General features: G+C 42.4%; 1 protein-coding gene across 2 annotated transcripts in view; it reads left to right on the forward strand.

The window, feature by feature from the left end:
• Window positions 1-18,655, forward strand: part of MCF2 (MCF.2 cell line derived transforming sequence) — a 154,321-nt gene that overhangs the window by 74,350 nt on the left and 61,316 nt on the right. Inside the window, exon 1 of one of the 2 annotated variants that reach the window (XM_056538223.1) lies at window positions 17,942-18,296. The exons of the other annotated variant lie outside the window; for it this stretch is intronic. Within the exon in view, the coding sequence (XP_056394198.1) occupies window positions 18,246-18,296 (51 nt within the window). The 5' untranslated portion in view covers window positions 17,942-18,245. Of the gene's footprint in view, window positions 1-17,941; window positions 18,297-18,655 lie in introns of those variants that run through there. 2 annotated transcript variants of the gene reach the window in all.

Here is an 18,655-nt window from a genome sequence, read left to right on the forward strand (position 1 = left end):
AACACATACAAAATAGTCAGTCATAGGAAAAACTGTATATATCATTATATAGAAACTACATAAAAATTCCTCTAATCTGAAATGATGGTTCTGATTTGTCAAGAGTTGAGAAATAAGAAGAAATACTTATAGAGATAGGAATACCCATTAATTGCAAGATTGTTTATCATCTGATACTCCTTAAAGGGGTACTCCTCCCTAGACATCTGAGGTTGGTGACTTGTAAAGACTTTTCTTATACTATTGGGGTAGCATGTTTGAGCTTAATGGTTTTGTTTTTGCCATAACACTTAAAGCAACTTTAACATTTTCTGTATTGACTGACCTGTATTTTATAGCAATACTCTCTGATGATTTTGCTTAGTTAAGCTACTCTAGACATATAAACCCAAATTAGGATATTAAAGACCCATCTTAATTTGCTGGCACTGGTATTTTGGCATGAACGAGGAAAGACTCTGCACAATTTAACTTTAAAAGGCACAGACTTATCTTATTAACCCATTTATTACGTGTACCTTAAAAGTGATGACTACAACATTTTTCACTTCTGAAAGTTACTTGATCTCCCTGGCGGTATGATTGTGTCAGGAAATTTGTGCCAAAAGTGGTAAAATTTTTGCATGGAAATTTGGCGTTATGTATTGTACTTACCCATTTTATGCCCACCGCCCATTTCACATCCCCCCTTGTCACATCCCCCCCCCCCTTGTCACATTCTCCTCCCTACTTGTCACATTCCCCCCCTTATCACATTCTTCCCCCTGTCACATCCCCCTTGTCACATTTCCCCTTGTCACATTCTTCCTCCCTCCATGTCACATCCCCCCCCTTATCACATTCCCCTCCCCCTGTCACATTCTTCCCCCTTGTCACATTCCCCCCTCTGCCACATTCCCCTCCCCCTGTCACATTCCCCCCCTTTGTCACATTCCCCCCTCTGTCACATTCATCCCCCCTTCTCACCTTTTTGTTCGTCAGCAGCATACACTAGGATTGCCGGGCAGATTTCAAACCTAGTGTATTTGCTGCCGAACAAGTCCTTTCCCCTTCAGCCAATCACTGGCTTGACACGTGACACCACTGCGGCCAGGGATTGGCTGGAAAGGTCCTAGAAGTTGAATTGAATAATGAAGAGAGGACACCCCGGACCACACGGAGGGGAACGGCATCTGCAGGGACCGGGAGTAGGGGAGCAGAAGGTGGCCTTTTACACTTAGCTCAGTGTTTTTCTACCAGGGTGCCTCCAGCTGTTGTGAAACTACTACTCCCAGCATGCCCGGACAGCCTTTGGCTATGTTAATTTAAAAAAAATTAAATGCAAAAAAAAAAAATGCTGTAAAAATAAAGTAGACATCAGAAAATATAAGTTTCATTAACGATTTGCTTAGTAGGTATAAATATATGCAATCTATTAGTGTTAAGATGGCAAAAAAACTTTTACTATGTACATGAAGTTCCTAAAATGGACAGAGTTGTCAGCAGAGAGCACTGTGGTCAGGCAGAATGGAAATTCAAAAAGTAAAGAACTTCCTGTGGGTCATAACAGCAGCTGATAAGTACTGGAAGGATTGAGTTTTTTTAATAGAAGTAATTTACAAATCTGTTTAACTTTCTGGCACCAGTGTATTTTAAAAAAAAATGTGTTCCAGTGGAGTACAGGCTTAATTGTCTTGGTCCTTAACCCCTTCAGGACCAAGCCCATTTTGGCCTTAAGGACCAGAGCGTTTTTTGCACATCTGACCACTGTCACTTTAAACATTAATAACTCTGGAATGCTTTTAGTTATCATTCTGATTCCGAGATTGTTTTTTCGTGACATATTCTACTTTAACATGGTGGTAAATTTTTGTGGTAACTTGCATCCTTTCCTTGTGAAAAATCCTAAAATTTGATGAAAAATTTGAAAATTTTGCATTTTTCTAACTTTGAAGCTCTCTGCTTGTAAGGAAAATGTATATTACAAATAAAAAAAAAATTAATTCACATATACAATATGTCTCCTTTATATTTGCATCATAAAATTGACGAGTTTTTACTTTTGGAAGACACCAGAGGGCTTCAAAGTTCAGCAGCAATTTTCCAATTTTTCACAAAATTTTCAAACTCACTATTTTTCAGGGACCAGTTCAGGTTTGAAGTGGATTTGAAGGGTCTTCATATTAGAAATACCCCACAAAAGACCCCATTATAAAAACTGCACCCCCCAAAGTATTCAAAATGACATTCAGTCATCATTTTAACCCTTTAGGTGTTTCACAGGAATAGAAGCAAAGTGAAGGAGAAAATTCACAATCTTCATTTTTTACACTCGAATGTTCTTGTAGACCCAATTTTTGAATTTTTACAAGGGGTAAAAGGAGAAAATGTATACTTATATTTGTAGCCCAATTTCTCTCGAGTAAGCACATACCTCATATGTCTATGTAAATTGTTCGGCGGGCGCAGTAGAGGGCTCAGAAGGGAAAGAGCGACAAGGGGATTTTGGAGAGTACGTTTTTCTGAAATGGTTTTTGGGGGGCATGTTGCATTTAGGAAGCCCCTATGGTGCCAGAACAGCAAAAACCCCTCACATGGCATACCATTTTGGAAACTAGACCCCTTGAGGAACATAACAAGAAATAAAGTGAGCCTTAATACCCCACAGGTGTTTCACGACTTTGGCATATGTAAAAAAAAAATTATTTTTTTTCACTAAAATGTGTGTTTCCCCCCAAATTTCGAATTTTTCCAAGGGTTAATAGCAGGAAATACCCCCCAATATTTGTAACCCCTTCTCTTCTGAGTATGGAGGTACCCCATAAGTTGACCTGAAGTGCACTATGGGCGAACTACAATGCTCAGAAGAGAAGGAGTCATATTTGGCTTTTTGAGAGCAAATTTTGCTCGGGGGGCATGTCGCATTTAGGAAGCCCCTATGGTGCCAGGACAGCAAAAAAAAACACATGGCATACCATTTTGGAAACTAGACCCCTTGAGGAATGTAACAAGGAATAAAGTGAGCCTTATTACCCCACAGGTGTTTCACGACTTTTGCATATGTAAAAAAAAATAATAATAATTTCCACGTAACAAGGGATACAGTGAGCATTTACCCCCCACTGGTGTCTGACAGATCTTTGGAACAGTGGGCTGTACAAGTTTTCATTTTCACGGACCACTGTTCCAAAGATCCATCAGACACCTGTGGGGGGTGTCGTTTCCGAAATGGGGTCACATGTGTTTTTTTTTTTTTTTTGCGTTTGTCAAAACCGCTGTAACAATCAGCCGCCCCTGTGCAAATCACCTCAAATGTACATGGCGCACTCTCCCTTCTGGGCCTTGTTGTGCGCCCCCAGAGCACTTTGCGCTCACATATGGGGTATCTCTGTAGTCGGGAGAAATTGCGTTACAAATTTTGGGGGGCTTTTTTCCCTTTTACCTCTTGTGAAAATGTAAAGTATAGGGCAACATCAGCATGTTAGTGTAAAATTTTTTATTTTTTTACACTAACATTCTGGTGTAGACCCCAACATTTCCTTTTCATGAAGGGTTAAAGAAGAAAAAGCCCCCCAAACCTTGTAACGCAATTTCTCCCGAGTATAGCGATACCCCATATGTGGCCCTAAACTGTTGCCTTGAAATACGACAGGGCTCCAAAGTGAGAGTGCCGTGCGCATATGAGGCCTAAATTAGGGATTTGCATAGGGGTGGACATAGGGGTATTCTACGCCAGTGATTCCCAAACAGGGTGCCTCCAGCTGTTGCAAAACTCCCAGCATGCGTGGACAGTCAACGGCTGTCCGGCAATACTGGGAGTTGTTGTTTTTCAACAGCTGGAGGCTCTGCTTTGGAAACAGTGGCGTACCGGACGTTCTTATTGGGGGAGGGGGGCTGTGTAGGGGTATGTGTATATGTAGTGTTTTTAACTTTTTATTTTATTTTGTCTTAGTGTAGTGTAGTGTTTTTAGGGTACAGTCACATGGGTGGGGGATTACAGCGAGTTTCCCGGCGCAAAATTTGCTGCATCTCAAGATGCGAGAAACCCACTGTAAAAGCCTCGCCCATGTGAATGTACCCTGTACATTCACAGGGGGGGGGGGGGGGGTGCACCAGCTGTTGCAAAACCACAACTCCCAGCATGCATGGTCTGTTAGTGCATGCTTGGAGTTATAGTTTTGCAACAGCTGGAGGCACACAGGTTAGGAAACACTGAGTTAGAAACAGACAATGTTTCCCAACCAGTGTGTCTCCAGTTGTTGCAAAACTACAACTCCCAGCATGCCCAGACAGCTGAAGGGCATGCTGGGAGTTGTAGTTCGGCAACATCTGAAGGGCCAGATGTTGCTGAACTAAAACTCCCAGCATGCCTGGACAGTCAGTGCATACTGGGAGTTGTAGTTTTGCAACAGCTGGAAGAGCACAGATTGGAGACCATTATACAATGGTCTCCAAACTGGGGCCCTCCAGATGTTGCAAAACTACAACTCCCAGCATGCCCAGACAGCCAAAGGCTGTCTAGGCATGCTGGGAGTTGTAGTTTTCAGACTCCTAGAAGCAGCAGTGAAGATCTTCACTGCTGCCTCTGAGGACCACATACTTACCCGTCGCTGCTCGTCCACGTGGCCGGTCCCGCGCTGCTCCTCGGTCCCGCCGCTGGATCAGGTAAGTCCGCCGGTCCCCACGTGTTCCCCCCCTATGCTGCAGGTCCCGAGCGACCCCCTGCAGCCATCGTCCCCCGTTCTGCCCGACTTCCAGGGGCGGGCAGTGCGGGGGATCTGAACTTTCACCCCAGATCATTGTGATTGGTCCACAGGGACCAATCACAGTGATCGCTGACCAGGACCATCAATGGATGGTCCTGGGGGTGAAGCAGAAGTTGTCCCCTGCTGGAAACAGCGGGACTTCTGCCAGTTAACCCGTGCGATGCTGCGCATCGCCGGGTTAACTGAATGTCATTTATAAACGCCGGGATGCACAACCCAGCGTTTATATATGCCATTCTGCGGGAAGGGGTTAAGGGGTTAAATTCAAAGTAAATTGGGTGCATTTACAATATATAAATAATGAAACATTATCACTACAAACTCGCAATTTAATAAAACATTGTCATGAACTAAAGGATATATAAATATGTATTTATATAAAATTAAAAAAAATGCAATAATTAGGCCATAGGCCTTTACATCACAATGGGGGAGATTTATCAAAACCTGTGCAGAGGAAGAGTGGTGCAGTTTCCCATAGCAACCAATCAGATTTCTTCTTTCCTTTTTCACAGGCCTTCCTAAAAATAAAAAATAAAGTGATCTGATTGGTTGCTATGGGCAACTGGGCAAGTTTTCCTCTGCACAGGTTTTGATAAATCTCCCCCAATGTTGCAGAGTCAACAGAAACTAACATTCAGTGTATCCAAACTTTTCAATGGTACGATAGCAGGTGGCTCCCTGTATTTCTTGGAAATTAAATGGGTGTAATTGCTAGTAGACTACCTTCTCTCTATTGAGATCAATGGACATAACATGTGTGGTGGCCCAGTACAGGAGTTGCACCCCTGTACCCTTGCTGTCCTGTCTGGCGGACTCTATTGCAGTGTCCCCTGAGCCCCCCCTTAAGCTGAGTAGTATAAATGGTTAACAAGTGCCTTGTATTATCTATTGCAATGTAGGTATAATGTTATGTACCTTTATATGTTGTTGCTAAGTCATGTAACCAGGTAAGGTGTCAGTAACCATGTGACTTGTGGGAAACCTATAGGACCCCTCCAAAGTCCCCCCCTTATAAACCCTGGGAGGAGCTGGCTAGTCAGTCTAGAGTATTGCATGCTGAGGAACAGTCAAGTCCTGAGAAAGTGTCTGGTGTCCTGAGGAGACTCAAGGCCTACCACACAGCCACGCTTCCACTAACCAAGTGCCCAACAGGTGAACATCAAAACCTTGTAAGCTACACAAGTGTGAAGTCTAGTCAGTCCTAGTCAAGTTAGTCGAGATCAGTCTGTCTAAAGTCAGCATGGTTCTGCAGCAATTAATTCAAGTCCACTACAAGTCCCAGCGAGCCCGCAAGTCTCCAAAGTCACTGGTCACTTCCTTGGGCCTAACTGAGCTGTAAAGACTATTCCATCTGTCTGCCTCAGTAAAGTTGCCGTTGTACCGTAACTTGGCATCGGAGTCATTATTTGCCCTGCGCCTAGCCCAGGATACAACGGTCATACCTTCAGGTGGTGTAGAGGTAAAACCACACCCTGGCATCACGATCACAAGCGGTTAATGCCATCTGCCCCTAGGGTAATAACATCTGTCTTCCATCACACCCTCACCACACAGGGTAGGGTATGCTGCAGTATACGGCAGCACACAGTTCTGGCCAAAACATGTTGAACACCTAAATTATGTTAAATGATATGTTTACATGGGTGGATCTTCTTCAAGTTAACTGCTACAGCTGCTAGCTGTGTTGCAGAGTGCAAAATCTTCAGTAAACCTCATTTGAACTCAATAAAATCTGCAATGGCTAAACCTATAGCGGGAAATTTGCCGATCTGCCCGTGTGAATGTACCCAAAAAGTTTTTAATTAATGGCCTATGCTCAGGAATGGACTGCTGAACAATGGATGGGCTGGGTGTGGACAACCCTCCAATCAGATATCAGATATTCTGAGAATAGGCCATCAAAAAGTTTTTACCGGAAATCCCCTTAACATGAATTGGTTAATGTGGACAAAGGGAAGGCAGACTTCCCAAATGGATTCCTTAGCTATACATATATAAAGGGAGTGATATAAGTGGGGCCATCTGTTAAAACATCCATTCATCCATGGATTGAACTTGTTCTTCCAGCACATCCTACAGATGTTTAATCAAAGTGGGATATGGAGAATCTGGAGGCCAAGTCAACACTTTGATTTCTTTTTTATGTTACTCAGAAAATTCCCTAACAATTTCATTAAAGGGGTACTCCGCCCCTGGCATCTTATCCCCCTATTCAAAGGATAGGGGATAAGATGTCTAGGGGCGGAGTACCCCTTTAAGACAGTATGCATTTTCCTGCTGCAAACGGTATACACGGTCTGTAACAATATTTAGGTAGAGGGTACATGTCAAAGTAACATTCACATAAATGAAAGGATCGAATATTGTTCAGGGAAACCATTACCAGAGCATCACTAACACATCTGGCCATCCACTTGACATAAACGACAACTTAATACATCAGACCAGGACATCCTCTTCCATTGCTCCATTTTTCAGCTATTTGTTGTACAGTACAAGCTACCCTTCACTACTCACACACTTCAAAGAGTCATGGGTGTCCAGGACCCAGTTACTGGTTGTCCTTCCTTGAATAACTTTTGGTAGGTGCTAATAACTGGATAATGGGTACATCCCATGAATCCTGTTGTTTTGAAGAAAATAAGACCCAGTCATTTAACTATTATAATCTGACCCTTGCCAAATGTTCTCATAGCCTTAGACTTATCCATTTCATCAACTTCAAGAACTGCCTCTTCCCTTCCTGCCTAATATATCCCATCCCTGACGGGGGCCGTTGTTACAAAATAATAGCAATCAGTATAACTCAATATTACATTACCTGTTGGCAGCACATTGCAGTAGAGGTTAACAAGCATTTAACAGACATACCTTTCTTTGGACATTTGATGGATTTATTTTTATTGAAAAAATGTTTTTGATACTGTGCCCTAGTGTCAGAGAGGTGTGGTCCAGGGTCTGCTATGCCCCAAGGCCGCAATGCCACTCTCTGCTGATGTCATGCCAGATCCTACTGGTAATGGACACACACAGCTTGCCTGTCTATGGCGGCCCTGCGTAGTTGTCTCATGTATGCCCCGTATATCAGTGTATATTACAGCGTAAACACAGTCAGAGAGATTTGGAATCACTCAGACATTCACCACGTGTCTGCTGTAATACACATTGATGGAGCATGAATGAGGTAACTACACAGGGTCGCCATTGGCAGCCAAGCCCTGTGTGTTAATTACCAGAAGGAGCAAGCAGGATGTCAGCAAAGAGAGGCCTTACAGCGCCGGGCATAGAAGACCGCAGGCCACGCTCGTGCACAGTTAAAAAAAAATTTTTGTTTTGTTTTTAATAATGCCACAGAATCTATAAAGAAAGATTCCTCTTATAATCTTAACCCCTACTGCAATGTGTTGCAACTTACATACATGGTGTCCCAGCTCCAAAGGCTGTCCTGTGGGCTGCGGAGCTCCTCGGGCAGGCCGGCTGCACATGTGTTAGGCCCACTGAGAAACTGTCTGTTGTATTTGAAATGTTCAAGCACTTTATTATATATTCACTTATTTCTGCCATATGCACTGTATAATGTTATTTATGTGTACTATGCCTTTAAGAGTGAGGAGCAGTGTAAACCAGGTGACCCTGTCTGCCCAATGGAAGCCCCTAAATTGTCAGGTATATAGCAAACTGGGGGAGGAGTTGCCCCAGTCTAAGACCAGTTCTTAGTGTGATGAGCTCAAGTGTGGAAAGTAGGTGAAGTTGTGTGTGGAGAATTCCTGAGGGAAGCCTAAGAACAAATCTCAATTCTCAATTCTACAAAGCCATTCTGCAAGTGATCACCCGTACAGTGGAAAGACAAGCCCTGGTGGAGAAAGAACCCTAGCTGGTGTGGAGAACCTGCAGTCTCTAATCTCAAGTCAGTATTAATCAAGTGGGGGGAAAAGCACCATAAGTTCCAGCAAGGCAACAGGGCTCCTAAAGGGTTACACGGCATCCCTTCCACTCTGCTCTATACTGTGTGAGTGTAAAAACATCTGCACCCTGCTCAGTAAAAGGCAGTTATCCGTATCCCGACATCGGTGTGTTTTTTTTTTCCCCCCGGGTCTTGCCCAGGAGAAGTTGTCTCCACCTCGGACTGTGTATAGGCTAACGGTGCCCTGGCGTCACAAAGTGATTAGGTATTCCTGGCACCCCCGTGTCCTCAGACATATGACAATGCACTATAATGTTATGGGTGGATCTGAGTAATATACTGTACATATAGACTGTTGACTGTAATGGCTGGTATAGTGCCTATAGATTGGGGGGGGGGGGGGGGGTCAAAGGAAATGTGGTGTATATGTCCAATAGCATGTTCACCTTAAATCGTAAAATAAGGCATTAATAAATCAACAATGAGAGCAGTGGCTAAAGTTTCGTTTCTTTTTTTTTTTTTCTTTTACAAAGTTTCTTTTACAGAGCTGTTGCCATTGTTACCTAAATGAAAACAGGAAGTGCAGCCATATTGGTGGTGACAATAGATTTAGCTTCACTTCTTGTTTTCTGTGGCATCCATTGAAGCTCTCTATATCTCTATATTAAATCAGAGGCACTAAGAAGTAAAGGATGTGCCCATAGACTGCTATGGGTGTGGTATTATGCACCGGAGGTTGTGCACAGCCGAAATACGCTGACAAACGTAAATGACTAATATAAGGACATGGGAGGTTCAGAGACACTTGTAACCTTAAACTGTGTCAGAACAATGACTGAATGTGAGACAGATACCAATCCTGCATGCAGTGTCTTCCAGCTGCTGTGTATTTGCCTGGTACGTATGTGTTATGTGTCCCCTATGTTACTTGTAGGGATAACTAAACCTATTTCTAGTTATGTCTGAGCTGTATTTGATTGTATGGAATGTCACAAGTAACTTATATGTAAGGGCAATGTTTAATACAACTTATCTACTACTGACAATGCATACTATGGCTGAGGATGTAAAAGGATTTAAATGGAACCTTTCACCATAAAATGTCTATGTTATCTATCAGCATTAGTGTTGAGCGGCATAGGCCATATTCGAATTCGCGAATATATGGACGAATATTCGTCATATATTCGCGAATATTCGCATATTCGTTATATTCTCGTTATATTTTCGCATATGCGAAGATTCGCGTATGCGAAAATTAACATGTGAAAATTAGCATATACAAAATTAGCAGACGCGAAAATTCGCATATGCGAAAATTAACATATGCTACTTTTCGCATATGCGAATGTTTGCACGCCAGTCTCACACAGTAGTATTACAGCCTTCTTTACACCACACAAGCTGGAAGCAGAGAGGGGTGATCACTGTGATGTGTACTGTGAAGAAAAAAAGACAAAAAAAAAAAAAACGAATATTCGTAATTACCAATATATAGCGCTATATTCGAGGAATTCGCGAATATGCGATATTCGCGAATAATATTCGAATTGCGAATATTCGCGAGCAACACTAATCAGCATCATGTAAATGAGCAGTGAAGAGCTGAGCAGATTGATATACAGTGATCCCTCAACATACGATGGTAATCCGTTCCAAATGGACCATCGTTTGTTGAAACCATCGTATGTTGAGTGATCCGTGCAATGTAAAGTATAGGACAGTGGTCTACAACCTGCGGACCTCCAGATGTTACAAAACTACAACACCCAGCATGTGCGGACAGCGAACGGCTGTCCGGGCATGCTGGGAGTTGTAGTTTTGCAACATCTGGAGGTCCGCAGGTTGAAGACCACTGGTATAGGACGTAACACTCACCTGTCCCCGCTGCTCCAGACCATCACTGCTGCCCTGGATGTCGCCTTCCATCGCTGTCGCCGCATCTCCGGTGTGTCCCCAACGCTCCGGTAAGGCCTCTGCTTCCTCAGCATCCTCGCTCTCCGTCGCCGCCATCACGTCGCTACACACGCCGCTCCTATTGGATGACGGGACGGCGTGCACAGCGACGTGATGACGACGATGGAGAGCGCCGACGATGCAGAGGATCCCGAGGAGGACGCGCCGGAGCCCCAAGGACAGGTAAGTGATCGTCAGCGGACAACACGGGGCACCGTAAACGGCTATCCGGTGGCAGCTGAAGTAGTCTGCGCTGCCGGATAGCCGTTTATGCGATGGCGCCGACATACAAAAGCATCGTATGTTGATGCTGCCTTCAACATGCGATGGCCTCTGAGAGGTCATCGTGTGTTGAAATGATCGTATGTCGGGGCAATCGTAGGTCGGGGGGGTCACTGTATATCTTTGTGGAAAAAGATTCAGTATAACGTGTAACCTATTGATTGAAATTCCTGCCCTTTTTATTCTAAGGAGTCCAGTGGACAGTGTCACTCAATGATAGGACCGCCCTCTGGACTCCTAAGCATGGAATCAATAGAGATTCCAATCAATAAGTTACAAGTTATACTGAATCTTTTTCCACAAATATATTTTATCTCAATCTTTTCAGCTCTTTCTGCTCTATAACACGATGTTGGTAGATCAGACTACATGTACAATAGGACAGGTTCCCTTTAACCTCTTAATGACCGCTGATACTTTTTGCAGAGCTCAATGAATGTGGAGCAAGCTCAGGAGCTGTATCTTACAGCCGACACATGCCTGCAACTGAGCTCAGTCCGGTCCCGACAGTTAAACCCTTTGCATGCTGGTATCAATAGCGATTACAACATGCTGAGAGTGAAGATACAGGTGCCACATCTGTCAGGGGTTTGAACGGCACCTTCATGATACGATTTTGGGATGATGATATCTACCATAGAAGACAGAGGCAGGTCTGCTTGCACAGTCTGCCTTCTGCCTAGAATATGGCTGATTTTACAGTTCATCACATGATTACCTTTAAAAGTATCCTAAATATGTGTAAAAAATAAATACAGTAGAAAAAACAAATACATTGTTTTAAATATACACAATATACACCCCCCCCCAAATTAATAACAATTTAAATCATCCCCTTGTTTAATCATTCCCATTCCCATTCAAATAAAGTTTAAACTAAAAGAAATATAAACATATTTGGTATTGTCGCATGTGAATGTCCGAACTGTAAAAAATTTGCACAGTGAACAGAGTAAACGAAAAAAATTGGTCGCATCTCATCCAAGAAACGATGTATTAAAAAGCTGTCAAAAAGTCCCATCAACACCAATCTGGTACCGTATTACAACCACAGGTTGTGGAGCGAAAAAAATTAAATAAAAAAAGAGCCATCATCAATGGCTCCATTGATGTAAAAGTAAATAATGTATAGGGGTGAGAATATGGCATTTTTTATTTTTTTTATTTAAGTTTTCAGTAGTAAAACATAAAAAAAAAATTACATCAATTGGATATCCCTTTATTGTACTAACCTGTAGATTAAAGATAACATCATTCGTACTCCAAAGTTATCTGTGTAAAAACAAAATCCCTGAAAAGTTGGTGAATTTCAGCTTACAATGATATTTTTCTTTATTTCACAGTACGTTTTATGGTAAAATAAAAAGTGGCTTTCCAAAAGTTTTCATCCGTTAGGGTCAGAAAAACTAATCAGAAAAACTATCTAGATGACAGTCATATATGGCGGCAAGGAAGCTCCCGTAATTTGCTGCAGCTTTTCTGCAGCAGATTATTCTGCCCATTGAAGTCAATGGGTAGCAAAATCAGCTGCGAAAATCTGCAGCAAAATATACACCTGTGACCATAACCTAATGTCGCATTCACACGGCAGAAATTCTGCATGTCAGCATCAATTCTGCATCTGCATTCATTTTGGCTTCAATTCCACTCCAATCTGTTGAGCATTTGCGGAATGGACACATATTAATGCAGAATTTCCAGATGCTAATGCACAGGTAAAAATTCAGCAAATTCCGCATTTTGCGCAGAAATGTAATCCCGATTGACTTCAATAGGATACGGCAGCCATAGTCCAGAAAAAGACATATTTTCTGGAGTGCAGAAAGATGGATTTCCACATCAAACATTCCGCAGCAGAAATTCTGCTGTGTGTATGACCTTTCGGAATCTTAATAAAGTGAGTGGGCTATAAATTTAGGTGGAATTTTGTGCGGAATTTCTGCCATGTGAACACAGCCTAAGGGTTCATTCACGCATTCTATAAATGCTGCAGATTTTATGTTGCAAATGTATTATTTATTTACCAGCATGAAATCTGAAGCATGAAATCCGCAGCATATACAGTATGTGTGAATGTACCCTAAAAGAGAAACTGTCTTTGTTGCCCATAGAAACCAATCACAGCACAGGTTTAGTTTCATATAGATTTATCAAGCTCCGTAGTAGTTTTTTTTTTTTTTTTTGTGTAAAAAAGATTTTTGCTTATTCCAAAGCACATTTCTGAAATCTGCTCACGTAGTAATTTTTTTTTTTACTTTGCAGTGGTCATGTATTTATCAAATGCAATAGTCGCTATTTATGAAGAAAAAAAGGTGCATCTCCATTTAAAAGTAGCATATGTATTCCAGGTCCAACCTGGCTTACAGAAAATGCATATGTCCGCAGAAAAGGACACTAACACCCACGTTAACAAGTGTTCTTGTTCTGCATCATAAAACAAAGCTACTACATTAATGTTATTGTTAATTATAGAAACAATTAATTATATAACTAATAACTATTAATTTTAAGGAATACACACTGCACACCTTGTTCATTTTACATGCTGGCGTACCCATTACATTTTAAAATTAATGTTGTCTTAAAATAGAATTAGGCAGAAAATAATTGTGTAAGAATTTTTACAGACTACGTAAATAACCCATATGTGGCACATCCATAGTAATACAGCTTCATGCACATTTTGGGGTGGGCAATGTACCGAGCCTTTTTTTCTCTCTTTTGTGTGGCTTCACTATTGTTTATGTGCAAGACTCCGCCCAGCAACGTCACAAAATGCGGGCTCAAATTTTAACAAAAAATCCTCCAGAGTACAGATCTCCATGGTACGGCATAGTATGTTTTTAATACTTTTAAATTTCTGAGGAGGGTGGATGGGTTGTTGCAGGATAGTTGGAGTGCAGCTATTTAGTGCCAGTCAGGGTGTCACCTGATACGGTACACCCCCCTCCCCGTCACTCTCTAGCAACGCTAATGGTAATAAAGGGTATATAAAAAACTGCGGCTATTAACATAAGGAAAACTTTTCTGCTTTAAAAAATGCTTTTGTAAGCGGGTTTCCCGGGTTTCGCTTACGTGTAATTTATTTATCAAGGTCGTGCGACTATTTGATAAATAGGTCGCATTTAAGCAAAAGTTTTTAAAAAATTGTCATATAAAAGCCATACGTTTGAAAAGAATGATAAATCTCCATCATAGTGCTCTTAAACAATTCAAAGCTACACTGTGATTGGTTGCTATGGGCAGCAAAGACCGTTTTTTTTCTTTTATGCAAGGAATTGTCACTGTGGATCCACGGACATAAGCACTGTCCCATTTACGGATAGGAACATTAAGGTGATTGGTTGCTATAGGCAACAAACAGTTTTGATCCCTGAGGCCCAGTGGGGGAGATTTATCAAAACCTGTCCAGAGGAAAAGTTGCTTCTTTCATTTTTCAGAAGCATTTTTTTTTTTTTAAATGAAAGAAGAAATCTGATTGGTTGCTATGGGCAACTTTACCTCTGGACAGGTTTGGATAAATCTCCCCCATTAGTGTGTTTTAGTACACGCATCTTTTACCTATTACAAGTCATGTGATTTTTAGATAATGTGATTCAAGGATTTGAAGAAATTTGAGAAAAGGCCCTAAAAAAGCATGAGTAACTGGCAGCAGTAAAAACAGAGATCTATGGGAAAAAAATACCACTTTCTGGTTGAAAATAAAGTCTATACCTAGAACATACTGTCATTGACCCAAAAAAAGCCACCCAAACAAGCCGAAGGCTGTCAGGGGATGATGGGAATTATAGTACTGCAAAAGCTGGAAAGCCGTAGAATGGGGAACACTGCCTTATAGACTTCTAGCTAATATCTGGCTGCAACTATTTTCTGGTAAAATCAAATAAATAAATAAATCCACTGCTCAAAAAAAATAAATAAAGGGAACACTAAGATAACACATCCTAGATCTGAATGAATGAACTAATCGTATGAAATACTTTCCTCTTTACATAGTTGAATGTGCTGACACCAAAATCACACAGAAATTATCAATGGAAATCAAATTTGTCAACCCATGGAGGTCTCTGATATGGAGTCACACTTAAAATCAAAGTGGAAAACCTCACTACAGGCTGATCCAACTTTGATGTAATGTCCTTAATACAAGTCACAATGAGGCTCAGTAGTGTGTGTGGCCTCCACGTGCCCGTATGACCTCCCTACAACGCCTGGGCATGCTCCTGATGAGGTGGCGGATGGTCTCCTGAGGGATGTCCTCCCAGACCTGGACTAAAGCATCTGCCAACTCCTGGACAGTCTGTGGTGCAACATGGCGTTGTTGGATAGAGTGAGACGTGATGTTCCAGATGTGCTCAATCTGATTCAGGTCTGGGGAACGGGCGGGCAAGTCCATAGCATCAATGCCTTCCTCTTGCAGGAACTGCTGACACACTCCAGTCACATGAATTCTAGCATTGTCTTGCATTAGGAGGAACCCAGGGCCAACCGCACCAGCATATGGTCTCACAAGGGGTCTGAGGATCTCATCTCGGTACCTAATGGCAGTCAGGCTACCTCTGGCAAGCACATGGAGGGCTGTGAGGCCCCCAAAGAAATTCCACCCCACACCATTACTGACCCACCACCAAACCGGTTATGCTGTAGGATGTTGCAGGCAGCAGAATGTTCTCCACGGCATATCCAGACTCTGTCACGTGTGTCACATGTGCTCAGTGTGAACTTGCTTTCATCTGTAAAGAGCACAGGGCGCCAGTGTTGAATTTGCCAATCTTGGTGTTCTCTGGCAAATGCCAAATGTCCTGCACGGTGTTGGGCTGTAAGCACAACCCCCACCTGTGGAGGTCGGACCCTCATACCACCCTCATGGAGTCTATTTCTGACCGTTTGAGTAGACACATGCACATTTGTGGATTGCTGGAGGTCATTTTGAAGGGCTCTGGCAGTGCTCCTCCTGCTTCTCCTTGCACAAAGATGGAGGTAGCGGTCCTTCTGCTGAGTTGTTGCCCTCCTACGGCCGTCTCCATGTCTCCTGATGTACTGGCCTGTCTCCTGGTAGCACCTCCATGCTCACAGCAAACCTTCTTGCCACAGCTCGCATTGATGTGCCATCCTGGATGAGCTGCACTGCCTGAGCCACTTGTGTGGGTTGTAGACTCCGTCTCATCATACCACTAGAGTGAAAGCACCGCCAGTATTCAAAAGTGACCAAAACATCAGCCAGGAAGCATAGAAAAGGAGAAGTGGTCTGTGGTCACCACCTGCAGAACCATTCCTTTATTGGAGGTGTATTGCTAATTGCCTATAATTTCCACCTGTTGTCTGTTCCATTTGCACAACAGCATGTGAAATTGATTGTCAATCAGTGTTGCTTCCTGAGTGGACAGTGTGATTTCACAGAAGTGTGATTGACTTGGAGTTACATTGTGTTGTTTAAGTGTTCCCTTTATTTGTTTGAGCAGTGTATGTAATAATATTAATAATAAAAATTAAAATACAAAGACAAAAAACCTGAGATGAAAAAGAGATGAGATGTGTCTATAACACAGTACAGATGGAGGGAGCTTTGGTGCTACTCCCATCAAAGCTTTAAGATTCTAACATCTCACATACGATTTCCTTTATCCTAGAGCGGTGGTCTCCAAACGGTGGACCTCCAGCTGTTGCAAAACTACAACTCTCAGCATGCTGAGAGTTGTAGTTTTGCAACAGCTGGAGGCACACTAGTTGGGAAATACTCATATACCCTTTAACCTGTGGACTAGTTGAACTTGGTGGTTTTAAAGCCTTGCTGGGACTTGTAGTCTCACAAGATATAATTTAATTCCATGTAGTTAGGGCAGTGTTTTCCAAACAGCGTGTCTCCAGCTGTTGCAAAACTACAACTTCCAGCATACCCGGATAGTTAATGGCCGACATTTATCATTGTCTTTAGACAGTTCTTTGTGTCTAGAAAAGGTGCAAAAAAGGCACAAGCAGGCGTAAGCACATTTCTGTTGATTTTGAGTTGCAATCCACAGATTTTGGTGTATGTGAAGAGAGAAATTTCAGAAAATGTGACCTGCACAAAATGTATCAAATACTCTATAAAAATACTTCACTTACACCTACAATGATGACTGCCGGCCAAAGGCTCTCTGGGGAAGCTGGGATTTGTTGTTTGCAACAGCTGGAGGCCCACAGTTTAGAGACCACGGCCAGAGGAATAAACGTGTGATCCATCTCTTAAGGCTTTGTTCAAATGCGATTGTGATGCAGTTTTATATGCATTTCAGATTGGACCCCCTCCCAAAAAAAAAAAAAAAAAAAAATTAAAACTACTTCTTCCCCTACTTCTCTCATCCCACTTAGATCCACAGTTTTTATGTCTAAAGACAGCCTAAGGCCCCTTTCTCACTACAGGTATCATCCTGTAAAAACCTCCGTTATTACTCCCGGCAAAAAGTCCTGAAAATGACCGTCAAAAAATCCCATTCATGTCAATTAATGTCCGTTTTTACTAATGTCCGTCATTTTTGCCGGCACAGAAGACGGTGCATGCACTAATTTTTGGTCTGGTAAAATAAAATGTATTGTTTATAAGTCAATGGGAAACGGATGTTCGGAAAAAAAAATCCCTTCTCATCCGTTATTGTCCATTCTTTTTAACATTCATTTACCGCTTTTTGTACTGAGCATGGTCAGTACAGCTTTACAAAAAAAAAGGGTTCAAAACCTGGTAAAAAAAAAAACAAAAACAAATGTAACTGGTAATAACGTATGATAACGGATGATAACGGATGAACGTCAGTTTTTTTTAAAGAAAAAAAAAACATAAAAAATAATGGACGATGGTCATCAGTTATCATCAGTTATTACCAGTTATTGCATCCGTTTTTTTTTTTTCCCCATCCGTTATTGTAAACTAACGTCAGTAAAAAAGCAGGATGATCTTTCCCTGTACTTGCTGTGATTTATTCTTCACACTCACTACTGGGCAGACGTTTGGCCCCTGTGTGTGTCCCATCCAGCATCTTAGAGGTTAACTCCCCTTGCCATCCCGTCACATGCGGGGGGACAGGTGTGCAGGCTTGTCTGGGGCTGCGTGCGCAGTGGATGCTGCTCTGAAATGAATGTCTGCCGGAGATTAACATGAAGGCTGGCGAATCAGTGCAGGGCTGGGAGCAGTTTGCTAGGACAGGAGTTCCTTCTTTTTCGCAGTGCTGTGGGAATGGAAACGGCTGCAGCAGCAGTAGCAGCGCTGCTTGGGCTCCATAGCAGCAGTCACTTAGACATTTCTTAACCAGAACCAGCCAGATCATAGATCATCAATGCCGCCCTGACAATAGCACAAGGAAGATTCATTCTCGGAAGACATGGCCGAAGGAAACTCCCCAAGAGGAATGATGAGGTTCCGAAGGAATGCGGTAAGGACTGCAGTCTGAGCATCACATCCCAAGTTCAGAGGCTCCGCTACTGCAGCAAGGAGCCCGGTCCTAGGCTCCCAGCACAAACTGCTGATGTACACATCACATACATAATGCAGATCCACTCTGCAGACACATAGCCGTGTTGGTTCTGTCATCCGCCGGCTGCATTAACTTACAGGAGCATTACTGCATTAACTTACAGGAGCATTACTGTCCTGCAGCTCGGGTCCAGTTCTATATTTATTGTGCATATTGCGCTTTATCCATGTGAGATGAAATTATGTCATTCTTTGCATCCGTGCCATAGAGACGTGTTGGGTTAATTATTAAGTACGGAACAATGTGTGGTGCTTTTA

The sequence above is a fragment of the Hyla sarda genome, chromosome 9 (assembly GCF_029499605.1).
Source record: "Hyla sarda isolate aHylSar1 chromosome 9, aHylSar1.hap1, whole genome shotgun sequence".
Classification (NCBI taxonomy): domain Eukaryota; kingdom Metazoa; phylum Chordata; class Amphibia; order Anura; family Hylidae; genus Hyla; species Hyla sarda.